General features: G+C 40.2%; 1 protein-coding gene across 1 annotated transcript in view; it reads left to right on the top strand.

Moving 5' to 3' along the window:
* CPA6 (carboxypeptidase A6) overlaps positions 1-27,374 on the top strand; it is a 329,319-nt gene that overhangs the window by 116,353 nt on the left and 185,592 nt on the right. Inside the window, exon 2 of the mRNA XM_033202682.1 lies at positions 3,908-3,983. Within this exon, the coding sequence (XP_033058573.1) occupies positions 3,908-3,983 (76 nt within the window). The remainder of the gene's footprint in view (positions 1-3,907; positions 3,984-27,374) is intronic.

The following is a 27,374-nucleotide window of genomic DNA, read 5'->3' as shown; positions in this document are numbered from 1 at the left end:
GGTTGCTACTGTACAGCAGAATTATTAGTCAAACTCACAGCCAAACTCAATGTGGGCTTTATAGCTACATAACCTCATTTGTCTTGTAGGGCAAAGGAACAAAATGTGAGCATATCATGGATTAATAAGTATTAGTGATTTCTGAGAGACTAGATATCTGGAATATCCTGCTTCCTCTATAAGACATCCTTAAACTAAAATTAAAAATGCATATGCTGTCTTTCTTTGGACAACTTTATATAGGCTAAGTTAGAAATATATGTGCATGCGAGCAGCTGCTTGCCCAGTAGTCTTTCTAACCTCAACCCATATTCAATTCTGTCATTCCCTCATCTTAACCCCAAAGGGTAGCCAAAGGGTCTTAAGTTGATGTTGCCACCTAACAGTGAAAAAAAAAAAAAAAAAAAAAAAAAACCTGATAAGTTATAAGGAAAAGCCTCTAAGGTCACCTCCTGTGATAGTTTTGCATGGTTAGTTTTTCTAAGTTCCAGTAAACTACCTGAAACTTCCCTGTTCTAGCACCAAATTATTCCCCACTTCAAAAAACACTAGCTATCAGATTTAGGGAGAGTAAGCTTTTTGTTTGGTGAAACAAACAGGGCATTTGGGGGTCGTGTGGTTTTCACTTGCTGAATAAAGAGCTCTTGTTGGGCTTTGGTTACCCATCATTCCATCAATATAATTTACTGGTTCACAAAAGAGTATGACATTTCATGGGTCTTTCTACATTGCCTTCCTTATTCTCTGTCCTTTGATAAGTTATCAAACAGTAATAAACTCATTTCTAAAGTCACACCTGAGAATTTCTAAAGGCTAGGATGAAGTGAACTTTTTGTAACAAAAATGAGAAAACTGGGTTTGAGCAATCACGTTCAGGGTGAAATAATCCCAAGGGTAGTTTCTTTGTATCCTGTACTTATTTGCAGAAGACGAACTGATTGCCAGGTTGAATTATCCAGTTTAAAAAAAAAAAAAAAAGTTCTTCTTATGGCTGTAAAACAGCTACAGATTGCCTTTCTTGCACTCTTGAGGAGCTGACAAGGCCCCAGATGGAGGTGTTTTTCAGCAAGCTGTCAACTGATCCATCCATCAAAAACAGCCATATCACCCAGCCGAGCTTGCTTTCTCTGCCAAGAATTGTATTGGGTCAGATGAGAAAGGCCAGGGTATGATGAATCCAGGAAAAACACAGGTCAGAGAAATGTATACCAGAAAAGAGAAGAGATGTAGTTACATTTAAATTCCAAAAGTTATATTTAGATTTGTTTTACAGTGACTTGATCATTTTTTCCCAGTACTTTCTTTTATTCTTTCCAGAAATATGAACTTCATGACATTGATACTGAGAGGTGGTTTGTGTGATTTTGAGAAAATCAAAGCTGTAAAGCTCTATTAGAGTAGCAGTCCATAAAACACAGTAATTTATCATCAGCAAGCCAAGAGCCGTTTTATTCATAGGCCTAAAGGAGCTATTACAGGATCATTTGAAATAATAAAGCTATTGTGATTGGAAATAAACACAAAGCCCTAAAAATCATTGCCCAGCAAGTCCAGAAGTATCCCCAGGGATCTGATGCCCTCTATATTAGCCTTACTTCGTCTTGGAAACTGCTATCCCTCTGTATTAGTGCTCTCTCACACCACTATAAAGAAATACTTGAGACTGGTAATTTATGAAGAAAATAGATTTAATCGACTCACAATTCCACAGGCTTAACAGAAATCATGCCTGGGAGGCCTCAGGAAACTTACAATCATAGCAGAAGAGGAAGCAGGGACCTCCACATGGTGGCAGGAGAATGCGAGAGCAAAGAAGGAGGTGACACACTTTTAAACCATCAGATCTTGTGAGAACTCACTATCATGAGAACAAGAAGGGGAAAATATGCCACCATGAACCAATCACCTCCCACAAAGCCCCTACTCCAATTCAACATGAGATTTGGGTGGGGACACAATCCAAATCGTATCATCATCTAAGAAGTAAAATGACAGAAAATTATGCAAATTCCATTCTTATTCCTGGTGCATCTTTGGGGTTGGAGAGACAAGTTGTGGGTAAACTAGTAGAGTTTTTGTTTTCTGCTTTATATTCTATTAATAATATTCTACCTTATCTTTAATCATTGTAAAATGCCATAGAGAGTTATGAAAAATATTAATTCCTACTGTGCTTTATTTACTTAGTTTTTCCTTTATATTTCCTCTGGAAGCCAATTACTCTCAGCAATCTCCTTTATGCCAATCCATTAATATTTAATAAGCATCTACTCTATGCAAAAAACACTGGAGAGTTGTGATTATTATGGGCTAGAGCTGGGCTTCCCAACCTGTCCTCATCATGACACACCTAGAAATTGATAGGCGACTTTTCTGGCACACCTGGGAGACAAGGCCCCCAAAGAGAAACTTTCGGAAAGACACAGCAACACCTTAAGTCATCTTAGGTAATTCGGGACCTTTACAGAAAGAACCTTAAAGTGTGTTCAAATATAATTTTTTTTTTTTTTTTTTTGAGATGGAGTCTCGCTCTGTTGCCCAGGCTGGAGTGCAGTGGCATGATCTCGACTCACTGCAAGCTCTGCCTCCCTGGTTAACACCCTTCTCCTGCCTCAGCCTTCCAAGTAGCTGGGATTACAGGCACCCACCACCATGTCCGGCTAATTTTTTGTATTTTTAGTAGAGACGGGGTTTCACTGTGTTAGCCGGAATAGCCAGGATTGTCTCGATCTCCTGACCTCATGATCCACCCACCTCGGCCTCCCAAAGTGCTAGGATTACAGGTGCGAGCCACCGTGCCCGGCCCAAATATAATTTCAACTGTGGTAAAACCTTTGTGGTTGTGAAACTGACCCAGTAGTCCTATAGAGAGATTTTTTGATAAGCACAGATGGATTCTTCTGGTCTTAAAGATTGAAACTTATATTCATTTTATCTGTGTTCCTTCCTCAGAAAGCGACCTTCAGGCCTATCAAAAAGTATCAAAGAACTAAAACTCACCAGATCACCACATTCTGACAGTGAGATGCAAGACCCCTCATTCATTATGATTGCTTCCTTGCTCCTCCCTAGTTTCTGTTTTGTACACATTGCCACATTTCTTCCCTGCTATATACACCTCTAGTTTTTGTCCATCAGGGAGATGGATTTGAGACTGAGCTCCCATCTCCCTGGTTGCAGCACCTGATTAAAGCCTTCTTTCTTAGTAATAATCACCTTCTCAGTGATTGCTTTATGTGCGAAAGCAGCAGGACCTAGACCAAACCCCTGGTGTTTCTGTTAACAGTTGTAAACATTGATTTTTAATTTGTATCACTAAAAAATTTACAGCCATCAGTGTCTAACACTGATGGCCCTCTTGTTTGGCCCCACAAGCCAGGCAGGAAGCTCTGTACCACATAAATGAGATGACTGCACCATAGAGATGGGCCTCTCCTTACTGTTCTCCGTGTGGGAAGAATTCAAACGAGAAGCTTTCCCTAGTGTATGGATTTCACATCCTCTCACTGAAAGACATATTCCTTTTCAGCATTATGTTTTAAAAAAGAATGACTTTTCTTTCTTCTGTCATCAGAAATTTTCCTTCTTGGTATCTGCTCTGAGCAGCTCATGAAAGTTTCTTTCTCTTGTTGCCACCACTCTTCCTGTGTTTTTGGCCTTTTTCTGCATTTATAACATTAAATGTGAGTTTGTAATCTTCAAAAGCTGATTAAATACCAAATAGCTTTAAGACAAGAAGAAAAGAGCAATGCAATCAGAGAATAAACTGGATAAAATACTGGGCCAGTGAAAAGTTTTACTGTTTTCCTTCTTAAAAGCAGAGGCAGTTTTTTAAGAGGTAAGAAAGAGATGACTAACATCTTTATTTTTGAAAAGTAATTATCATCTTTCTTTTCTTATTTTATAGTGATAAAGTGATAAGATTTATTCCCAAAACAGAAGAGGAAGTATACGCACTGAAGAAAATATCCCATCAACTTAAGGTAATAGAGCATCTACTCACTTATGGTGGAATTGTGCTTGTGCTGTGTTTACAGGGATTTGCTGACTGGAGTTGAATAATTGGAATTTATTAACCAAGAAAGTAAAGGCTAAGGACATAACTTGAAAGGCTTTTATTTTATTTTATTTTATTTGAGATGAAGTCTCACTCTGTTGTCCAAGCTGGGGTGCAGTGGTGCGACCTCGGCTTCTGTGTTCAAGCAGTTCTCCTGCCTCTTAGTAGAGACGGGGTTTCACTGTGTTGGCCAGGCTGGTCTCAAACTCCTGACCTCGTGATCCACCTGCCTTGGCCTCTCAAAGTGCTGGTATTACAGGCATGAGTCACTGCACCCAACCGAAAGAGCTTTTAAAGGATATTTAAGGCTACTCAAAAATTTTCTGGCTGTGTGCAGTGGCTCATGCCTGTAACCTCAGCACTTTGGGAGGCTGAAGCAGGCAGATCACTTGAGCCCAGGAGTTCAAGGCCAGCCTTGGCAACATGGTGAAACCCCATCTCTACAAAAAAATATAAAAATTTAACCACGTGTGGTGTCACATGCCTGTAGTCCCAGCTACTAGAGAGGCTGAGATGGGAGGATCACTTGAGCTTAGAAGGTTGCAGTGAGCTCTAGTGTCTCTTTTTTTTGAGACAGGGCCTTATTCTGTCGCCATGGCTCTCTAGCCTGGGCAACAGAGTGAAACCCTGTCTCAAAAAAAAAAAAAGAAAAGAAAAGAAAAAAGATAGCTTTCTATCTGACACATTATCTATTCATTACCCATCTCCAAGGTAGAATATAAATTTCATGAGATAGTTTATCTATTTTTTGTTCATTGCTGTATTTCTAGTTAGTGTCTGGAATATCCTAGAAGTTCAATACATGGTTTTATCGTTATTTTTCCTTAATGAGTGAATGAATTCAGTTTCCTGTTTTCTAGAACTTCTCTGTTTCTTCTTGAATCTTCCTACTGATCATCTAGGCACTTTCCTCTTAATTAAAACTTTAAGCAGAAGTGAGTTGAGGAAAAATTAAAGCCAGAAATTCAAGTTAATTAGTTTTGCTATGTTTCAGTGGGTCTGATAAGAGAATTTTCTTGGCAAAGGTTGAAGGCTCTGATTATTCAATCTTTGATAAACTTTATGAATTTTAGAGTTAGAGCATTTCTCTAACTCCATCAGTGCGTATAATTGTTAACTTTTACCTGAAAGTTATGATGAGAAGTATGGTGTGACTGGTTCTTTTCCATGCCTACCAAAATACAAGCAAGTCCAAAAACTATGTGGTGGTTTAGGGTTCATTTTAGTGGACAACAAAGCAGATTACCAAACAGGCCTCATTATTCTTTACTATGAAATAGAAAAATGTTTTTCCTATATGACTGAAGTGCAGTCCTACCTGTAGGAGTGTTAGGGAATGAGGAAGGAAGGAGACATTGTAGCTTCTGGAGATACTTGTAATTAACAAACTTTTTTTCTTTTATTTATGGTTTGATTTTTCTCTTTGGCATGTTCCTCTTCAAATATTGAATTTATTTGCAAATGATGTCTTGAACATCGAGTTTATTGATTCCCTGTCTTCTCCTCATTCCCAGCCACTACACAAACAGTACTGAGTTCAAGCATGGTGTCTCATTACAAGGGCCCAGGGTGAGGATGCAGGAACCCATCCCCAAATTGTGGTTGTTTTATGCAATACCAGAGAGACCATGCTCACTGGGCATTTCCTAAACCTCCTTTTCTTCTCGCAGGAATCTGCTTCTAGGAGGCTATCGTTAACCTCTTCTGGTCACATATGTACATACACCCCACAACATCCTTTCAGCAGTTGTAGCTGAACACTTTCTGAATAGTCCACCAGGAACTTAATAATTGCAAAGAAGCAAAGAAAGTTTTGAGTGGAAGTTTCCGTCTCCACTGAAATCGTGTTTTCATATACCACCAGAAAAAGAGCCACTTTTCACTTTGGAGTTCAGTGTTTTAGGGAACAGATATTCTGAACCAAATATTGGAGCAAAATATTTCTCAAAGGATGTTTCTCCCATTAGTGAATCGATTTACATATTAGGCCTTACAAAGTAATGAACTCTCACTGTTATATTTGTGATAATCACTTACCATTATCAAAAGCAATAAAATTACATCTGTGAGGACTGTAGGGGTTACTTATAAACTCTCAGAAATCGTCATAGATGGAACCAAAAGCTATAGACCGTAAATAGGGCTGCTGGCACTGATGACCACACATTTACATTGGGCCCTTTTCGGTAAGCATTTAAAGAAAATCATTCCTGCAGATTGTTTTCATTTAGTCCTCAAGGAAAGGTAGCCACCTGGGGGAGGAAATGGTTTGGATGTAAAGGAGCTTAGGGGACAACTGAGAGAATGGAGGGAAAGGGATCTGATGAGGAAAGGGGAGCAGAGTGAAGGGGAGAAAGAAGCTTAATATTAGGATATCAACTGTGCTCTAGTGATTCCACTCCACACCGAGTCACATCCAGCTCCTCTCAGCCACAGTGCTACATGCTTCTACAAATTGCCTCATTTTAACAATCCCATGAAGTGAGTATATTGTTATTGCTGTTTTACAGACGAAGAAACTGAGAGAGACAGAGTTAAGTAACTTGTCCCCAGGCCACAGTATGGGATTGGAACATGGATCTAGTCAGTGTCAAGCCCTCTAGGACCCAAATGAGGCCCGCCTCTTGCCTCTAGTCAGTTTATTCTGATTATCTTCACAATGGAGAGTATTGAAGCCAAGTTTGCAGGGCAGTGGAGCCTAGACTTAGAATGTGAGCATTATCATTATCATTTACTTTAACCCTAGAATCAGGGGTCACCAAGACCATCCCTGCATTCAATGGGTTGCAAAAGGACTTACCCAACTCAGCATATAGTCTGACTAACAGCTATGATTGGTCACAGCCAAAGGATACAAAGCAAAATCAGCAAAGGGAAAAGGAGCATTGGGTGAAGTCCAGGGAAAATGAGGCACAAGCTTCTAAGAGGCCTCTCCCAATAGAGTCACACAGGATGTGCTCAATTCCATCAGTAACAACTTGTGACAACAAACATACAGTGTTGTCTACCAGGGAAATTCATTAAAGACTCAATGCCCAAGGTTTTTATTGGAGTAAAGTTACGTAGATACCCTCTGTCTGGCACATACCCAAATTTCAGACTCCCAGAAAAAAGTAGGTGTTCAGCATGAACTACATTATTTGCATAATCTAAGCATGTTGAGTCACTCTTATTAGTTAGGGTGGTGGTAATCCTCTTGATATCCAACTTTCCAAATGCCAGCCAAAGGGCCAATTTTACAAGCAGGCCTTTCTAAAGATAATATTTTTCAGGCCTGCTCTATTAAATCTTTTTTGCACATTTCTTCATTTCCTTTCACTAAAGAAATAGTTTTATTGGATTGAAGTTGGAGGTGTTGAGGTTAGATAAATTTCTACCTAAAAGCATCGTGTTACCTTGATGTCATTTTAAATTCGAATGATTTCAACCAAGCAAACCATTTGTACTATGGAAAGCAGCAATTCTAGCCAGGCAGAGAAAGCAGCCTGCAGAGAAAAAAGAATATGACTGTGTGTCATCTTCTGGCCTGTGGAGCTAATGGGACAGAATTATGGGCATTGCTAACAGCTTCTTTGCATTCCCTGTGCATTGCCTCTAGAAGGGAAGAAGGAGGGTTTGCCAGGAAACCTTTAGTTGCCTTCCTTCCCTAAATCACACTGTGTTAGACAGAATTCTAAGACAGCCCCCAAGACTTCTATCCCCCCAGTGTACATGCCCTGAATAATCACTTCCCTGAGGATGAGGAGGGGCCTGTGAATATGATGGGACAGCCATTCCTTTGATGATGCTACATTATATGGCAGAAGGGAAATGACATAGGGCAGACCTGACCTAATCAGATGAGGATTTTAAAAGCAAAGAGTTTCCTCTAGCTGTTCACAGAAGACATCAGAGAAGTGCTCCTGCTGGTCTCAGGACAGCAGTTCATAAACTACAACGTTGTGAACTATCCATGAGAGTCACATGCTAAGGAATTCCAGTGGCCCCTAGGAAGTGAGAATGGTTTTCAGCTGATAGGCAGCAAGGAAATTGAGATATCAGTCCTCTAACCACAAGGAACTGGATTCTGGCACATAAGCCTGGAAGAGGCAGCCCAGCGGATACTGTTGTAGGACCACTAGGTTTGATTGCCCATTGTGTAGTAACAAACCAATACACTGAGACAACAAGAGTTGCAGCAGAGAAATGGTTTGATAATTGTAGGGCAGCCAAGCAAGGAGATGGGAGGAAACCTCAAATCTGCCTCCCCAAGGAGGTTGCGTTGGGGTCTGAACAGGTAATGGGCTGAACAGGAGTTGGGATCACAGATTGATTGAGAAGTGAGGAGTGAAGTCATGGGACAGGGAGATGAAAAAACATTTCCTACACTTCTTTGCGGGGTTTGTTTCTTGGTGAAGGTCTTCAGACTAGTTGGTGTCAGCTATTCTGCTGGAATTCAAGCTCTGAAAAACACTTGAAGCAATTCTTGAATAGGAAAGGTCCAGTGCCAGAGATTCCATCTATAGGAACAATGCAGGGAGCAGGTGCTCAGGTGCTCCCCACAACGTGGCTCTCAGTTAGCAGCCTCAGGGACTTGGGTAGACGTACACCAGCACACCCTGGTCAATGCACAACTATAACTCTGCCTAAAGTCTGACTTGTAATTCTCACGAGGGCTGTTTTAACAGCTTGATTTTAGCCCATTGATACCTGAAGAGAGAATCCAGGCAGCCATGTTGGGACTTCTGACCTACAGAACTGTGAGGTGATAAATAGGTATTGTTTTAAGCTGCTAAGTTTGTGGTAATCTATTCTGCAGTAGGAGAAACCTCACACACACAGCGAACTAACAACCTACATTTTGGCCTTTGGCTCTCAGATTCATATATGAATCTTTGTTAATTTTCCTGATTTCACTAGCTGTAACCAAGCATCTTAGGGAAAGTGGAAAGTAATTGGACTACACGCATAGGCTATAAATTCACAATGTCTTCTCTGAAACATGAACAAATGCAAAATGCATGTGCAATGTTGAACGGAGTCTGAGAAGAGACGGTCAAAGCATAGTTAATTAGACATAGAACTGCTGTTACAAAGCTGGTTACTTTCCTAATTAAATTTTATGGTTTTGCTGAAGAATTAAAACAAGAAAGTTAAACAGAAAACCATGCCCCCAGAGAACTGGATTGAGAAAGCACCAACCAATTAAATTGTTAATTAAGAGCATAACCATGATTTAAATAAAGTTATGATGGAAAGGGAACAGTCTGCAGGTAAGTAAATTAAATTCCCAACACCACATTCTGCCTATATCTCTTTGCAAATTCTTTGTACTCTGAAGTAATAGAAATGGCTTTATGTAGGATCACAAAGTTTCCATTATAGAATTGACACACTCTTGTATAAAGAACAATTAATGACATTTCTGTTTCCAATTTTCTCATCAGAGAGCTGTAGGATAGGAAACTGTCCTATTTGACCGAAAGTTTGTCATTTTTTTCAAAATGAAGCACAATCTCATAAATATTAGTTGGTTCGTCAGGTGTCATTGAATGACATGTCAAAAGTCGTAAAATCACATGGGGAAAACTGTCCTTGCTAGGAGGAAGGCTTCATCTCTCTTCCCTTGCTTTGTACATGAAATGTGCTGCTTCTGTCCCAGGTATGGCCTCCCTCCCTCACACCCCAGTATTGTGCTGTAGTTGACTGCTGTCTTCTCTAATCCTCCTTGGAGCACTCCCAAGTCATACACCAGACCTACAGGAGCTCTAGAACACCTGTGATTGCAGGAGTTTATGAAGTCAAACACCCAACTGGACAGTTTAATCAACTGGAAAACTCATGAGGAGAAAATGGATGGTAGAATTCATGCTGTGGAAGATATTTGTTCCCAACTTAATTAGAATCTGATCATGTGATTGTAGGATCCCTTAGTCATGGCTATGGTAGGCAGAATTCTAGAATGGCCCCCAGGACTCCTGGCCCTGGTGCACACACATCTCTCCTGACACGCTAATCTAGGCACGATTGTAAAAGGATTTTGCAGATGTAATTAGGGTCCCAAATCAGTTAACCTCAAAATAGAGAGATTGCACAAGTGGGTCTGATCTAGTCAAGTGAGCCCTTTAAAATCGGTCTTTCCTCCAGCTGATTGCAGAAGAGGCACTCAGACTACTCCTGCTAGCCTGCAAAAACAAACAGCCATGCTGTGAACTGCCCCGTGGCAAGAAATTGCGGGTGGCCTCTAGCTGCTGAGAACTATCTAAAGCCTACTAAAAGGAAAATAGGGGCCTCAGTCCCTCAGCCACAAGGAAATAAATTTTACCAACAGTGAGAATCTAAGCACATATAAACCCCAAATGAAACTATAGCCCAACTGACACCTTGATTTCAGCCTAGTAACACCCTGAGCACAGAATCCACACCATGCCCATACTTCAAACAACAAAATAATAAAATTGAGCTGCTAACCTTGTGGTAATTTAGCAATAAAAATCTAATACCTTAAATACCCAGTGGCTTGGTAGGCTGGCTGAAGATACACAGGAGCATTATGAATGATACTTTGTAAAAGGTAAAAGTGAGGAAGAGACCAAGAATTTGGCCTGTCAGTATGTTTTGGGTAGGAAATTACATTTCCACTTTTTTGTTAAAGGCTTTGTAAAGTAATGAAAGAACACTGACTTTTGCTTTCTGTGGCATGATTTTTGAGAGAAAAAGCTGCTTATTATCCAGGCAGATGTCCAAATGCAGTTATGGGTTAAATTTCAGGAATATAATTTTCAAGCATGGCTTGCATTTATCTCCATGTGTACATTGATGATTAATAAACTCAATAACAAAAACCTATTAAGAGAAACAATATAGTATGTTTTAAAAAAGAAATACATTAGAAACATTCTTTCAAAAGCAAAAAAAAAAAAAAACCTCTACCATGTTATGATGATGATGATCTACCCCAGTGATCCTTTATTTAATTTACTCAACTGAGTTGACATGACCTTGGGCTTATGCTGTAGTATTTTAAGCAGATTGTGTTTCCTTTCTATTATAAGAATTTCTAAGTTTTGACATTTAAACAATCTGTTTTGAAACTAATTTTTAAACTTCAAGAGGAATTGTTCTTGCCGGATGTAGTATTGGCCATTCCTAAGAGGACAGCTGAAGATTGGGTCTAGCACAGTCTTTTATAGAAAGTAATCTCCACTGGGCTCTTTCATGTACCTGCCATCACCTGTGATTGCCTCCTTTGCATGTCTAGTGGTTGGCAGGCTGTAGGCTGGGATGACAGACAACTGGACCATGTGTCTCTCGTTGTCTAGCTGTCTAGGATAGGCTTATTTACTTGGGAGTCACAGGGTTCTAAGAGTGAGAGAGAACAAACTTACAAAACTCCTTGAACCTAAGCTTAGAGTGCTCAGCAAATGTCACTTCTGCCACATTATCCTAGCCAAAGAAAGTCACAGCTCAGATTCAGGAAGTGGAAAAACAGATTCTAATGCCTAGTGAGAGAATGGTAAGGTATGTACAGGAGAGTCTGTGGTCATTTTTGTAATCCACCACATCGTCTATTCCCCACCACCCCCGCAACACACACACACATACTCAATTTGCCAGCAAATCCCAGATGGAAGATGACAGCTACCTAACTTCTCTGCAGTCTCAAGGCCACTTCCATAGTTCCGGCCCTGATATCTTTAACCTGAACTGCACTAGCCTCCCCAGTGTCTTTTCTGCAGCCCTCACACGAGGTTCTTATTTGTTCTCCATACTGTGGTGAGAGTGATCTTTCTGAAATGAGAAACTGACCAAGTCACATCTCTACTTAAAACCTTTTAAGTGTTCACCATAGTCAACAGCAGTAATTCCCAACCCAGGATACACATAGGAAGCTTTTTATAAAAGGCTGACATCTAACCCCACTGCTAGAGATTCTGACTCAGTTGCTCAGGTGAGACTTGGTGGTTAAAATTTCTTTAAGCTCCCTACGGGATTCTGGATGTAGCCAAAGGAGTACGCCACTGGCCTAGGGTATAGACTTCAAACTCTTTGGTGTGACCTATAGGGCCTGTCAAGATTGCACCTCCCTGCCTAAGACTTCTCAGCCTCTGTTACTGTCCTTGGCTTAGTGTCCATCACCCGAACCATACTGAACCAGTTGTAGTTCCTCACCTAAGTGCCTTTGCTCAAGCTGTTCCTGTTGTCTGGAATGCTATTCTCTTCTTTGACTACCTACTGAACAGCACTTATCTTTGAAACTAGGCTAAAACACTGGATTCTGCTTGAGTTATTTGACCCTCACTGAATTCTATAGACTGTTATACTCTAACATCAATATCCCTTTGTGCTTTCTGCACCCACCCATCCCCAGGAGGCTTTCTTACAGATCTGAAATGTCATTAATTCTCTGAATTGCATATGGTGGATAGGGAGGCACTGATGGAAAAGAAAGGACTGGTGACTCTTCAGCTGGTACTAAGAGGCTTATGTGCACAGTCAGGCCACTACCTTCAGGAACACAGCCCAGCAAAGGCTTAAAAGAGACCTTTACTCTTTTTTACCCACCCCTCTGGTCTCTTTTTATTTCCTGTTTTTTTAATAGGTCACCTTTTATATTTATCCTTGTAATTTCACCTGAAAATTACAAATATTGGAGGGAATGATTTGTGCTTTGTTAAATGTGAATCTAACCATTTCCACTTTTAAAGGACATTAACACGTGATCAAAGATACAGGAATAGACAAAGTTCGTTTTTCAAGGGCAAGGATGGCACTTCTTGGTGAGTGAGAGGTTTTCTATCAAGTGTACAGACAATACTTTGGTGCCATTTCTTAGACCTACAGCTCCAAAGACAAAAGTTTAAGTGAAGATTCTTTTAATTAAAGTTTCCTATTTTCAACCATTTCATTTTTCTAGCTGTATAAATGTGCAGAGATTTCCCCTGCCTTGCTTGGTTTTAGAGGTTAATGTTGCTGAGAAGTGTGGAACCTGGACCCCACAACCCTTTTTAGAGAAGTGCACCATTGTCCTGATCACTGGCATCAGGGCACAGCCATATAAACAAGTATCAATAACCTAAAAGAATTCATTAACACCAATCAAATTTATTTATTAAATATTCAACCATGTGAGGTCTTGTACAGGGCAAATATGGAAAGCAGTTAGCATGGGTGCTTAAGACTAAGACCCCTGGAGACATAATGTCACTGGTCAATTGTGTTCTTTGCCTACTTCACATTGGCTGCAAAGAAAGAACATACAATTGGGAAGTCAATCAGGTTTTTATTCAGTGGCCAAAGAATGGAGAAGGGGAACTCATGTTCCAAAGGCACCATCTTCCTGGAGGCATGAGAGTTTTAGAGAGTTGGGTGCAAGCCTGGGGAAGTATGTAGGCATGCACTGGATGGAGTTGCAAACAGGCACAGTACATGAACATGTTTCTACACACATTGCATGTAGACAAAATGGGGACAATTTTCTCTTAGGGGAAAGTTTTGTAGTATTATAATGGTATGTTCATTAACATATCTTAAAGGTAACTGGAGACTTAAAGGTAGCTGGAGGTCACCTGCTCTGGTCTACACCGGTTTCATGTGGGTCTGAACTTCCTTGGTTATTCAGCAGGGGGTCTCAAGGGAGCTACTTGTGGCATCCAGACCATCTGGTTTCTTTAAACAGCTGTGCCTATAAACAGACTTAAAAAATAAAAACAGTTTTCCCACTGTCAGTAGGGGCCATCCTGGTGACAATACTTCTTGGGTTCATATCCAGACTCTTCCATGTACCGATGAAATGAGAGAGTTCCCTGATCCCCCTCGCAGAAGTTGCAACAGGTATGTCTCACCTGTTCAATCGCCCCACTGCTCAAACCCCATGTGGGATGGGGAGCATGCAGATAGGCAAGTGCAGAGGCTGGGGTGAGTGCTTTGGGCTCTGGCCTGTGGTAGTGTCTAGGAGTTACAAAGCTCTTTCAGCTTTGCCATCTGCAGCTCAATGGTCCCTCTGTCTTTTTGCAAGGGCAGAGGGCCAGTGTGACAGCTTTCTGTATCTCGAGCTCTTGCCCAGCATCCCAGAAAAATCGGGTCACACACGGACTTGAAGGATGAATGCAAGGTTTTATTGAGTGGTGGAGGTGGCTTTCAGTGGGATGGATAGGGAGCGGGACTAGGCCCGACTCCTCTCCGACCACCCCACAGCCAAACTCCTTTTGGAGTTCAGATGTTCCTCCTCTTCTCTCTCTCTCTCTCTCTCTCTCTCTGCCGCATCGTTCTGCCATCTGTCTGCTGGTCTGTTTCTGAAGCCTGGTGTTCAGGGTTTATATGGGTGCAGGATAGGGGGCATTGCAGGCCAAAAGGCAACTTTTTGGGCACAAAAACAGGAATGCCTGATCTCATTTAGGGCCATGGGTATACAGGCTTGAGGGTGGGGCCTTTGCCTAGGAACTGCTCTCTTCTACCCAGTATTTCCAGGTCTCCTGTCCGTATCACTAGTTGTATGAGTGTCAGCAAGTTACCTAATTTCTCGGTGCTTCCGTTTCCTGATCTGTAAAGTAGGGAACCACAGAAAGAGTCAATCATTTCCACATTTGTACTAACCTGCAGCTGGCATGTACATATATATCTCTATATACACTGTAGCAATTTGTCCACATATTGTGTCTCCCTTACCAGATTGAGAACTCCCTGAGAGAAGGATGACTTACCATTCTTCTTTGGATAGGACTGGTGTCTGACTCATCTTTGTTTCCCTGGTGCCTGGCAATAGTAGGCAGTCAACAAATATTGCTTGAATTAATGAGCATATGTAGTTCATTCATCCATCTATTTGCCTATTAATTATAATACAAACAACACTAACTTGGATTCTCATCAGGAACATGTGCATAATTTTCAACAGATTAAAAAAAAAGGTAGGTATAAATAAAAACTATTGTAAAATGATGGAGCAAGCGGGTATCATGAAATAAGCAAGAGTATGAGGTAGGGGAAATTATCCATTTCCTCAATTACTAAGGAAGTTTTATGGAGGAAGTGGATTTCTGTAATAGCTTGATGATAAACTTCTTAGAGAACTATCTTTGAGATCTGCAATCTTCCATTAGAGTCTCACCTAATGTTAAGATTTTTGCCTTTGGGTGTTGACTAACTCAATGAATACAGCAATGCTGATTATCAGAAACATTTGAATTTGAAAGTCAGAGCTCAGGTGTCTGCTTGGAGTCAATTTGTGATTTTGTATAATCAAAAATATCTGTATCTCTTTAAGCCTCTGGCATACTTGATTAGCAAACTCATTCCTTTCTAATAACCTAAAAACAGCTATTAGGGATGCATATGTGGCAATACTTTGTGCCCTAAAAAAATTCAGAGCAGCTTTTGCATATTCATCAGCCATAACCACAAAGACTTTGCTTGATTAAAGAAGTTTCCTGTTTTCTACCATTTTGTTTTTCTAGTTGTATGAATGTGGAATGATTAAAATTCCCATGGTCCCACAAATACATCTCTTAGACGTTTTGCTGATAATTGGATTTGCTTTGAGACTATCTGATCATCAGTGTTTCCTCTACTCTTTCACATTCCAGTTACATTTTGAATATGGACCATGATCTGGGTCCATATTCAAATCAGCATCATATTGAGAAAGAAGAAAGGAAAAGGTACTCCAGCATGGAGCATAAGGGAAAAGACATTGACCCAGTACAGGGATTATGATCTTTGAGAAGCTGCATCACAAGGATTGTTTACTCCCTTAGAGGGATGATATTGGGAGCACAGGCAGAAGATGCCTCTGTTTATGGGGCCAGCCTGAGCCTTTTGATAATACAGATACATAGCCTTTTGAGCATATATGGAAGAAGCAACCTTTGGGCTTTCAGACAAGGAGAGAACAGGTGGGAGGATAAACAATGGAATGGCAGGATATACTTTTCTTTCCTCCTTCCCTTCTTCCATATCCCTCTCTGCCCTAAAACTTCAGCCACCATATCTAGGGCCATACTTAGACAGTCCATTCATTTTGTCAATGAATTTGTATTGTGCAACCAAGATTAGTCAAGGTCCAGTCAGGAGACAGAAACCACACCAATAATTTGAACAGAAAATTTTTAGTATAAAGTAATATTGGCTAGTAAATGGCAACTAATTACTAAAAGACATAAGACAGGAAATATAAATGCAGAGAACTACTGCTCTTTGGCATTAGGAAGATTGTCCAAGGAAGGGAATAGGAACTTGATGGAGCATCTTCCCCTTCATTAGAAGGGTGAGATTCAGGCCTTCTTGGAATCCATGGACCATAAAGTGAGACATCTGCTGTGCTGCCAGCAGGCTAGGGCTGGCCTCTTGCTTTGGTATCAGCAAAACTTGCCAGAGAGTAAGTGTCACTGTGCCTTTCACACAGTACCAGTTGCCATCTCATAAGAAAGATAAAAAGAATATCAGAACTAGGAAAAGAATTTCCTTCCTTCCCAGTGTCTTGCAAAGTCCTCTCTTGATGAAGCCTAACATTGACCAGCTATCAAAGGAGAAATATTTATGGAGTCTAGCTTGAGTTTCACAAGGCAAGACAAAAAGAGGGTAGATCTGGAATTGAGAGGCAGTCTATTGGTACCTGGAATAACACCTTGCTGGCCCAGAGGTATGGTGATTAACAAGATAAAGTAAAGTTCTCGTCGGGTGATTAACAAGATAAAGTAAGGTTCTCCTTGTCACCCTACCATCTAAAGTGAATATAGAGAAGTGAAAAGGTGAGGCCAGGCGTGGTGTAATCCCTCACACCTATAATCCCAGCACTTTGGGAGGCTGAGGCAGGCAGATCACCTGAGGTCAAGTGTTTGAGACCAGCCTGGCCAACATGGCAAAACCCTGTCTCTACTAAAAATATAAAAAATTAGCCAGGCATGGTGGTGTGTGCCTGTAATCCCAGCTACTAGAGAAGCTGAGGCAGGAGAATCACTTGAACCTGGGAGGCAGAGGATGCAGTGAGCCAACATTGCGCCATCCAGGCAGCAGAGCAAGACTCCATCTCAAAAAAAAAAGGAGAAGTGAAAAGGCCATGGCCAAGGTAGGTATTAAGGGATAACATAAAATCCTTCTACCTACCAAGAAAAGGTATTTATAATAACAATTATATACTACTGTCTGCTAAGTACTCTGCTAAATGCCAAATATATATTATTTAATGTAATCCTCATAGTTCAAAGAGAGATTGGCATCCCAGTTTTATAGATGAAAAAAATTAAAGCACTCTGTTTTTCTACTCTGCAGAAGACTTTTCCAATTCGAATTCCTTTCTAACATGACTTAGCAAGAAGTTTCACCTGAAATCTTTATCAAGCTAAAAAAAAAAAAAAATGTTTTTGGTGAGATTATTTGGTGGCCAGCTGAGAGTTAGAAAAGACACTAGAAATATACATGTGCTGAGGAAGGGAGCCTGGATGGGGAAGCTGGAACTTCGCCATAGACAAACATGGTTCCTTTCATGAGGTTACCTGAAAATGGCATGACCCTGGGAAGTCAGCCATGTCTCCTGTCACCTCCAGCAACCTGCTTAGCTTTCTTATTTCTGCCTTGATTAATAATGTGTTTAAGCCAACTAAGCATGTTTCATCTTAGTATATTTAGATAATTGACAGCAAACATTAAAAAGTCATAGAATAATGTGGATAATTGAGGAGGTGCTGAGAGACTGCAAGGGAAATGGTAACAATGAGTATGGTATTTTTTTTCTCTCTCCTTTTTTTTCTTAAAAAGAGAAAGAGTCTCAGTCTGTCACCCAAGCTGGAGTCTGGAATGCAGTGGTGCAATCATAGTTCATTGCAGCCTCTGACTCCTGGGCTCAAGCGATCCTCCTGAGTAGCTGGAACTACAGGGGCATACCACCATACCCAGATAAATTTCTAAAAAGTTTTTTGTAGAGTCAGAGTCTTGCCATGTTGCCCAGGTTGGTCTCGAAATTCTGGGCTCAAGCAGTCCTCCTACCTCAGCCTCCTGAAGCACTGGGATTACACGTGTGAGCCACTGTGACTGGCCTAAGTATGGCTTTTGGGTTTTTCGGGGGGGGTGTTTTGTTTTTTTGAGACAGAGTCTCACTCTGTCACCCAGGCTGGAGTGCAGTGGTGCAGTGTTGGCTCACTGCAACCTCCACCTCCCAGGTTCAAGCGATTCTCCTGTCACAGCCTCCCGAGTAGCTGGGATTACAGGCATACACCACCATGCCCAACTAAGTTTTGTATTTTTAGTAGAGACAGGGTTTCACTGTATTGACCAGGTTGGTCTCAAACTCCTGACCTCAAGTGATCCACTTGCCTTGGTCTCCCAAAGTTCTGGGATTACAGGCATGAGCCACTGTGCCTGGCCAGTATTTCTATTTTAACAAATCTAAGACTGACTCTACCTATCACAGATCTAATTGTTTATCATAAGTATTTGAAAATACTGGGGAGAACAATTGATAGATTATAAATAAAACACAACATTGTTTCTGGAATAGTAAAATCTCTCAGGGTTACCTAATTTGTTTCAGGAACATAAGAGCCCATATGAATCAGGAGACCACTTGGACAAGGTTGGTCAAGGAAAATAATGTATATTCAATGTTGACTTTCACAGGACTTGGGATATTGCTTAGCATAATTTATTATTTAATAACTTGTAAAAATAAGGCCTATATCACACAACCATAAGTGAATTCAGTTTCAGGTCAGGAATATAAGAAACAGTCATTAAAGTTAATTCTCCTACCAGTAATATTTAGCCTCTTTTTCATAATCAAATCCTGAATAATGTTCTCTACAGGAGGTCCATGAAATGGGAAGGTGGCATCAATGAATATTAAGTAAGCAGTTATTTGACAGTGTTGTAATCAGGATTCCAGGTAACTTTAATAAAACAGTAGAAGGTTCAGAAACGCAGAAATTAAGGTTATCTCAAGGACCAATACAAAGTGATGCTTGCAAACGTTTAGACTACAAGCCACACAGAAGGGAAGAATCAAAGGACACGGTGCGATGTGAGTCTAGGGTGAACAGATACCATAGAGTGACACATGTACAAGCTGGCATACTCATTGGGACGGGAGGACTCTGGGCTTTCAGAGCTTCCCAAAATGGTCTTTGTATGGCAGACTATTAGTAACTCAACAAAATTCTGTCTTCTCTTTCACATGGGTGCTGTATTTCACAACCTTCCCTACAGTTAGTTAAGTGGGGCCATACAACTGATCATGACCAGTGGAATTGAGATGGCACAATTCCCTTGGCCCCTTCATGGGACCCCTCACAAAGGGGATGGCTCATTTACTCAGCAACCATGTGCTCAAACCCCTTACAGGAAGGAGAGCGTGCAGGTGAGCTGGGGTGAGTGCTGTTGGCTCCGGCCCCATGGCAGTGTCTAGGGGTGTTACAGTGCTCCTTTAGCTTTGCCATCCATGGACAGCTAAGTGTTAACCAGCTCAGTGGAGAGTCAGGGTGACAGCTTTTTACACCTTGCACTCTTGGTACCTGGGTCCTTGTCCAGCATCCAGGAAGAATCAGGTCACACAGACTTAAAGGATGGTGAATGCAGAAATTGAATTGAGTGATGGAGGTGGCTGTCAGCAAGGTGGACAGGGAGCTGGAAAGGGGATGGAGTGGGAAGATGATCTTCCCCTGGAGTTTGACCATCATGTGGCCAATCTCCCCTATGACCACTCCCCAGCCGAACTCCTCTCAATGTTCAGATGTTCCTCTTCTTCTCTGCCATGTCATTCTGCTGTTCTTCTGCTCATGGAGCCTGGGGCTTGGCTTTTATATGGACACAGGATAGAGGGGCATGGTGGGCCAAAAAGCAACAGTTTGGCATGAAAACAGCAATGCCTGTTCTCATTTAGGGCTGTGGGTCCAGGCTTGAAGGTAAAGCCCTTGCCAGAGACCCTACTCTCCTGCCTCCTGTCTGTATCAGAATGTACACAAAAGTGATGTGGGCTTTTTCTCAGCAGAAACTTTAAAGAATGAAAGTTCTTCCTCCATTCCTTCCTTCCTCTTCTGCAACCTGGATAACAATAAAAACAGGACCCAAGAGGATGAAAGAGCCAGACATGGAAAATTTCTGGATCCTCAAATCACTCCATAGAAGAAAGCTGCCCGCTCACAAGAAATAACCACCTTTGTGTGTTATGTGACCAAGAAATAAACGTCTCTTATATTTGAGTCATTATATTGTTTTTGAGAATCACTACAACTAGAAGAGAAAATGGTACATTGAAGTAGAGTGCTATCTTAACAGAAACGAAAATAGTGTATAGCCTGAGCTTAGCAAATTGGGCAGTAGACAAAGGAACACAGATACCGCAATGTGGAAAGAAAGATTACCAGTGTGAAGTAGTGACGAAACATTTGATAAAGCTATCAGTTGAACTTGGAAGATAAGGCAAGTGTCTGTTGATGCTACAGCTCTAAGGAAAGTAGTTGGAAATACCTGGGATGTTAGTATATCTTGGTCCTTCTCACTCGTAGAAAGGTATTACAAGACATAGCTGAATTCAGGAAGAAATAGACAGGTTTACAAGCAGAAATAAAAAGGAATCTGGGGTCTGAAAGGACAGGAAAATCAGGCTGATTCTAGATCCTAAACACAAACAGAAAAAGACTAAAGATGGTTTCAAGCAAAGAAGATCCATTAAGATTTCTCAGGTTTGCAAAGTGGTTTAGATCAGGGAGTTACTTTTCTACCTTTCCACCCCAGCCTACTCTTTCAGATGTCCTCAAAGTAGTTTCCATTAAGTTGAAGAGAGGGGGAAAGCCATGGGGGCCAGGAAGCAAAATAATAATAATAATAATACAGATTTGAGAATTACATCTAGGAAAGAACTTAGAGTGTGGTTACTTAATGAAACTTCCTAGGAGAAAATAAACCAGAAGCCCATATAGTTTCTGAGACGTGGCCCACAATATCACAGACCTGACCAAAATACAAATAAAATAAAATTTTGCAAGATAAAGCATTATACAACCATCAGGACCTCAAATCTGAACAAACCAGAAGTTGACTACAAAAGCTGCTTGCCTCCAAGGAGTGCATACTCACCTATATCCACTTCAGATGTGGCCAGGAAGATTAATGAGCAAAGGAGAACCTCCTAGAGAAAACCAGAGAACAGGACAGTTAGTTCCAGAGATACCAGAGAGCAGATGCTGGGTCCAACTAAGAACCTTTCTCCACTGCCAAAGCAGGGAGTCTTTGCCATGCCCACAGAGACAGGTGTCATCATGACCTGAGTCTGTGATCGCACACCTCTGCGTTCCTCCTGTTCTGAAAGGGAGATGTTATTGTGGATATCCTGTCTCTGCTGAGCACCATAAATGGTAAAAGGGAGGGTGCAGGGGGCAGGTAATCTGCTTGTTCGTTTGTTTGCCTTAGAGCATAAAGAGCCATACCTGGACTTATTGGAGAAAACAGCTTCTGAAGAGCCTTTGGGTGGTCCCCTCAAGCAGATATATAGTGAGTAAAAGAGCATAGTGACTAGTCATCAAAAATTGAATTCTTCTGGACCCATATCCCATAGGCTTTTTACAGGTAGGAGTGACGCTGTGTATAAGAGACAGCCAGTGGAGAGGAAGCAGAATTGATGAGTGCCCCCTATAGTCCAAGGCTTTGTAACCCTCCTTCCTATCTACTGGCTGTGCATGACTATGACAAAGCCTTAGGGTATAGTGGATCTGTAAACTGAACAGGGCCTGGTCTTCAAATCACCACATGGTGCAAAATCATCCACCAGCAAGGAATATTGACCTCAGAAATGAGGGAAAACTATTTAGTTTGAGCTGATATACATTCTGGTCTATCTGTTGCCATAGCTGGTGTTACTTTAATAGAACCAGTATCTCTAAAACTGACCCTTTTTGTGGGACTTCTAGCCATAAACCTTGTGGATTCACTGACTATCACAGATCAGTAGGTCCCCACATCCATGGGTTCCATATTCACATATTCAAACAACCATGGATGGAAAACATGCAAAAAAAAAAAAGCAATACCATAATACAAAAATACAAATTTTTAAAATATAACAGCTATACAGCATTTACATTGTATTAGGCATTATAAGGACTCTAGAGATGTTTTAAGGTATACAGGAGAACATGTGTATTAGGCATTATAAGGAATCTAGAGATGTTTTAAGGTATACAGGAGAATGTGTGTAGGTTGTATGCAAATACTAGTCCATTTTATATCAGGAACTTGAGCATCTGCAAATTTTGGTATCCATGCGGATCCTGGAACCAATCCCCCTTCGATACCAAGGGATGACTGTAGTTTATATTTTAGAAAAGCTAACGCAGACTGAGAACTTAACAAGCATACTCATTCCACAAACAGATCTAAATGGAATACTCTATGTTGGGCATTGGATGAATCACACATGGCATTGTGAGGACACAACCATGAGTAGAAACTGGACCTTCAGACAAGGAGCTTAGAGAGGTTTATGAGGTCATCCGGAGCAAAAAAAAGAAAAGAGAGAGCAAAAAACGCACCTGGGCGTGGTGGCTCACGGCTGTAATCCCAACACTTTTGGAGGCCAAGGAGGGTGGATCACCTGAGGTCAGGAGTTCGAGAGCAGCCCAGCCAACATGGTGAAACCCTGTCTCTACTAAAAATACAAAAAAAATTAGGCGTAGTGGCAGGTGCCTGTAATCCCAAGCTATTTGGGAGGCTGAGGCAGGAGAAGCGCTTGAACCCAGGAGGTGGAGGCTGCAGTGAGCCGAGACCGCACCATTGCACTCCAGTCTGGGCAAAAAGAGTGAAACTCAATCTCAAAAATAAATAAATAAAAAGTAAAAATTAAAAAAAAAAAAAAACGCAAAGTTGATAGAACCTCTCTACAGATTTTTCTCTAATCTCCAAATATGTCCTATGTTTCCCAGTCTCTGAGCCTTGTATGTACATATGTAGAAACAAATTCCACAAATGTTTGTTAAGGGATTCTTTGCCTGTTCTAGATGCTGAGGGATACAGCAGGAAACACAGCGAACAATCCCTGTCCTTAAGAAACTTCATATTGTAGTGGAGGGAGATTAACAAAAAATAAGTAAAAAATATAGTATATCAGTTGGTCATAGTTGTAGAGAAAAGTAAAGCAGGGGAAAAGGTGAGGGACCTAGAATGTGATTTTAAATGGAATGAATAGTCAGGGAAGACAACATTGGAAAGGTGGCATTTGAGCAAAGCTCTGAAGGAGGCAAGGGTGAGCTGTTATTGCCACATCTTTGGGAATAACCACCCCTTCCTTCCTTTACCAGGCAGAAGGGCCAGTCTCGGACACTAGCTCATCAGAAAGCTTTTGCTAACTGCTACAACCAGATGTGTTCCTTCTATTTTTTCGAGTCCTTGAAGATCTTTGTTATTCTCTCACACAATCTGTTCTCAGATTCTGGTTGCCTTACTGAAACACATGTTCTCGTTCACTCCAGTGTTTTGAGGAACAACAAACCAATTTGATTAGGATAACCCAAGGTTAATAAGTTGTAGCTCTATTTACCTTAACCCCACACAACCTCCATCACCAGCTGACATATTTTGAAATTGACAATTGACATTTTCTGAACATCGTTTCACCTTTTCCAATCAAATTACTGTTCACACACCCTTTCCACATACAAATTCTGCCTTTCATGCCTAATATACAAAGGAAACTTTTTTTAAAAGATGTAAGCTTTTTAATCAGAAGGACAAAAAATGTTAATAACACCATATGAAAAAGACTGGAGGCAAAAGTAAAGCAAAACCAAACTACTGCAGAACTGCAGTTTCAGTTTGATCTGAGATTAGCAAAGAGAAGTTTTAGAAATAACCTAGCACTGAGTGATTCAGTGTTTTGGCTACTCTCAAAAGGAAGGTAGAAGGGAAAAATCTAATTTGTCTGGGTACTTTTTTCAGACTATCTTACCAAATATATACTACCACAACCCCAGGTGATCATAAAGGAATACTTAGTAAATACTGATTATAGATCTGAGGGTTTCCAATACTGTTCAAAGAATCCACAGTTATCTATGTTAAACTTTTTTCAACAAAAATCTATGGACATGCTTTAGGGACTATGAGTTTCACTTAGTAGCCATTTTAAATGTATAGATCCTTTCTTCCATTTAATAACATTCTTCATTCCACTTAGAAAATCATAATCCTGAAAGAAGTATAATAAAGTACTGGCCGGGCGCGGTGGCTCAAGCCTGTAATCCCAGCACTTTGGGAGGCCGAGACGGGCGGATCACGAGGTCAGGAGATCGAGACCATCCTGGCTAACACGGTGAAACCCCGTCTCTACTAAAATATACAAAAAATTAGCCGGGCGAGATGGCGGGCGCCTGTAGTCCCAGCTACTCGGGAGGCTGAGGCGAGAGAATGGCGTAAACCCGGGAGGCGGAGCTTGCAGTGAGCTGAGATCCGGCCACTGCACTCCAGCCTGGGCGACAGAGCGAGACTCCGTCTCAAAAAAAAAAAAAATAAATAAAATAAAGTACAGATCTCTTTAAAGAATAAATGTGTTTGTAATTTAATGAGAAGTTAAATACATTTCTAAATGTTTCACTCAAAGAGTTTTGTTTAAAAAAAAAACATTGTTAAAATTGAAACAGTTTGTGACAAACCCTGCATCCATCTCCACTTGGGAGGTAAAGAGTACATGTATGTTACTGAAAGCTGAAAGTAACCTCCTGTACTTAATTTGAAAACATTTCAAGAATATAATTCTTGTGCCATATAGAAGCATTATCCATAAAAACAAAATGACCCTTGGAACCAAAAGCATTTTCTTAAAGTAATAGGTCAGATTGAACCTCAAAAATAAGAACTTACTTCTTTTCAGTATGGTCACACAAAAATCATTTTTGTCACACTTAGCTTCTTGCTTATAATGGAACCATTGGCTTTTGGGCTCTTTTTTTTTCTTCTTCTTCTTTTTTTTCTTTTTTAAGGAAGATAGAGAAAGCACAGAATTATAAAACTCTACTTATGTAACACTTTTCTATCAAGGGGTTCCAAATTATTTATAAAATGTTAGCTCATTTAATTCTCACAGCTCCCAAGCAGGTTCAGAAATGACATGTGGTATTTATGATGGGCTTTGTCTCAGTTTCTGCTGGGGAACATGAGTCACTTCTACTCTTGCAGCGGAAATGAAGCTATAATTTCCTGACATCCGGTCGAGGCGCTAACCTGACCTCATTCCAACTCTCCAAGTTCAGCAGTTGGGTTCCAATTTTGGTTTTATTTATATTTCTCTAAGATCTGGCAGTGAACTGTCATAAATCATGCCTTCATGCAGGACTTGATGAGATGAGGGACAAGAAGGAAGCCTTTTAGTAGATATCAGCTTTTGTTTCTATTTCAAGGGAAGTAAACATTTAGGGTGCTTCACTCTCAGCACATCAGTTACTCCTCCAATGAGTAACTCCTTTGTGTTCTGACATAGGTAGGATTCAAATGGACTTACAAAAAGTTGGGCATATTTATTTTTGAATAGGTAACAATGTATTGATGTTCACAATTCAAGATGTTCAAAGGATATACAATTATTAAAACCCCCTCCTATTCGTCTTCTCCAGTCACCCAATTCCTTTTGTAGAGGCAAGCAGTGTTACTAGCTTCTTACAGAGGTATTCTACACAAATCCAAGAAGATAACAGATAGACACAAATATGTATCTCTGCATAAATATGTAGGTATATACATAATACATTAATATGTTATTATACTTATATATCCCTATGTATTAATGTATATCTTTAGATATATTTCTCTTCTCCTTTTTTCCATAAATTGTAACAAACTATACACACAGTTTTACTACTTGCTTTCTTCACTTAACATGTCTATGATAATTCATAACAGAATCTAAAAAGCTTCTTCCTTTTTACAACTGCATGTTCTTCTGTTGCCATAGATATACCAAATTTCCTTAACCAGTCTTCTACTGGTATTAGATTTCAAATCTTACGCTGTTATAAACATTGTTGCAAGGAAGAACCTGATAGAAAGTTGTTTCACATATGTACAAATAAAATAAGTTCTCAGAAATAGAATTTTTTGGCCAAAGAGGATATGTACTTTCTTTTATAGATATATTTCAAATTGCCCTCCATAGAAGTTTTGTCAGTTCACACTCCCACCAGAAATGTATGAAAATTCCTATTTCGCTACTCCCTTGCCAACATATGGTACAATCAAGCTATTTAACTCAGAGACAAAATACACTGAATAATGAGTTTTCCAGTTCTTGAAAAGGATATGTGATGTATCAAATGATTTATATTTTCACAGATCTACAAGTTTAAAATAATTTGTGCATTATCTTCAAAAACCCCACAATTTTTAGAATATTACTAACCTTAATTTAAAAGTGCTTAAAAGTATGGATCATTTCCCGTTAGCGATGACCATAGCTTTGCCAAAACGATTCTGTGTGGCACATTTCTAAACCTCAGCCAGCTGATAGGTGGTTTCAGTAAATACTTGATACTGAATGTTTCCAGTGCTGTCAAAGAACCTGAACAATACTGGAGCTTCTTAGACTGAGATTTGGTTGCTATCAAGAAAGTTTGAAAATAATTATTTTCTATGTTGTTTTTTTAAAGTATATATCTATAGCAGGGTTAAGGATTTCAAAAGGATGTGTGGGTTGATGTTTGTGATATTACGGGTTGAGCCGGAGAGTTCTGCCAAGTGAGAAAGTAGCTTTTATGAGATGTTTAAATGTATGTTGCATATGCCAGCACAGCTATTCTACTACACATTATTTATGTAGCATTTATAAAAGCGTAATCAAGACATCTGATATTACAAATGAGGATTTGTACCTAACTATAAATTATGTCACAGATGTCTTATAATAGTTCTTTCCATTTTCAGCAATTACAGGAAATGCTCAAGATTTTATTATATACATGCATGTACACGTATGCCCAGAGCTTTGCTGCTCTCCATAGAGTAGTGTTTTCACAAAGTTCTGAAGTATTAGGCCTTATTCAGTTATATAAAATATTTGATTAATATTGCAATCTTAGCTTCTGCATTTATGAAAAAGTATTCATCACCTTCTCTTGTGAACCTTTGTTCTTACAAAATGAGGTTCATTGAGAAAACATTTTTTGTTATATTCAACTGGAACGATTAAAAACGCATCTAAATTGGTATCAGTAGACATTCATGTGGTATAAACACTGCTTCTCACTTGTACCCTTTTAACACAAGACACCAATTGATACTATTTGACTTGGCTACTAAGAGAAAATGGTTCTTTTTTAAAAAAATTTTTTTCTTGGCTGGGCGCGGTGGCTCAAGCCTGTAATCCCAG

The sequence above is a fragment of the Trachypithecus francoisi genome, unplaced genomic scaffold, assembly GCF_009764315.1.
Source record: "Trachypithecus francoisi isolate TF-2019V2 unplaced genomic scaffold, Tfra_2.0 Lachesis_group7, whole genome shotgun sequence".
Lineage (NCBI taxonomy): Eukaryota > Metazoa > Chordata > Mammalia > Primates > Cercopithecidae > Trachypithecus > Trachypithecus francoisi.
This window is presented reverse-complemented; position numbering and strand designations above follow the sequence as displayed.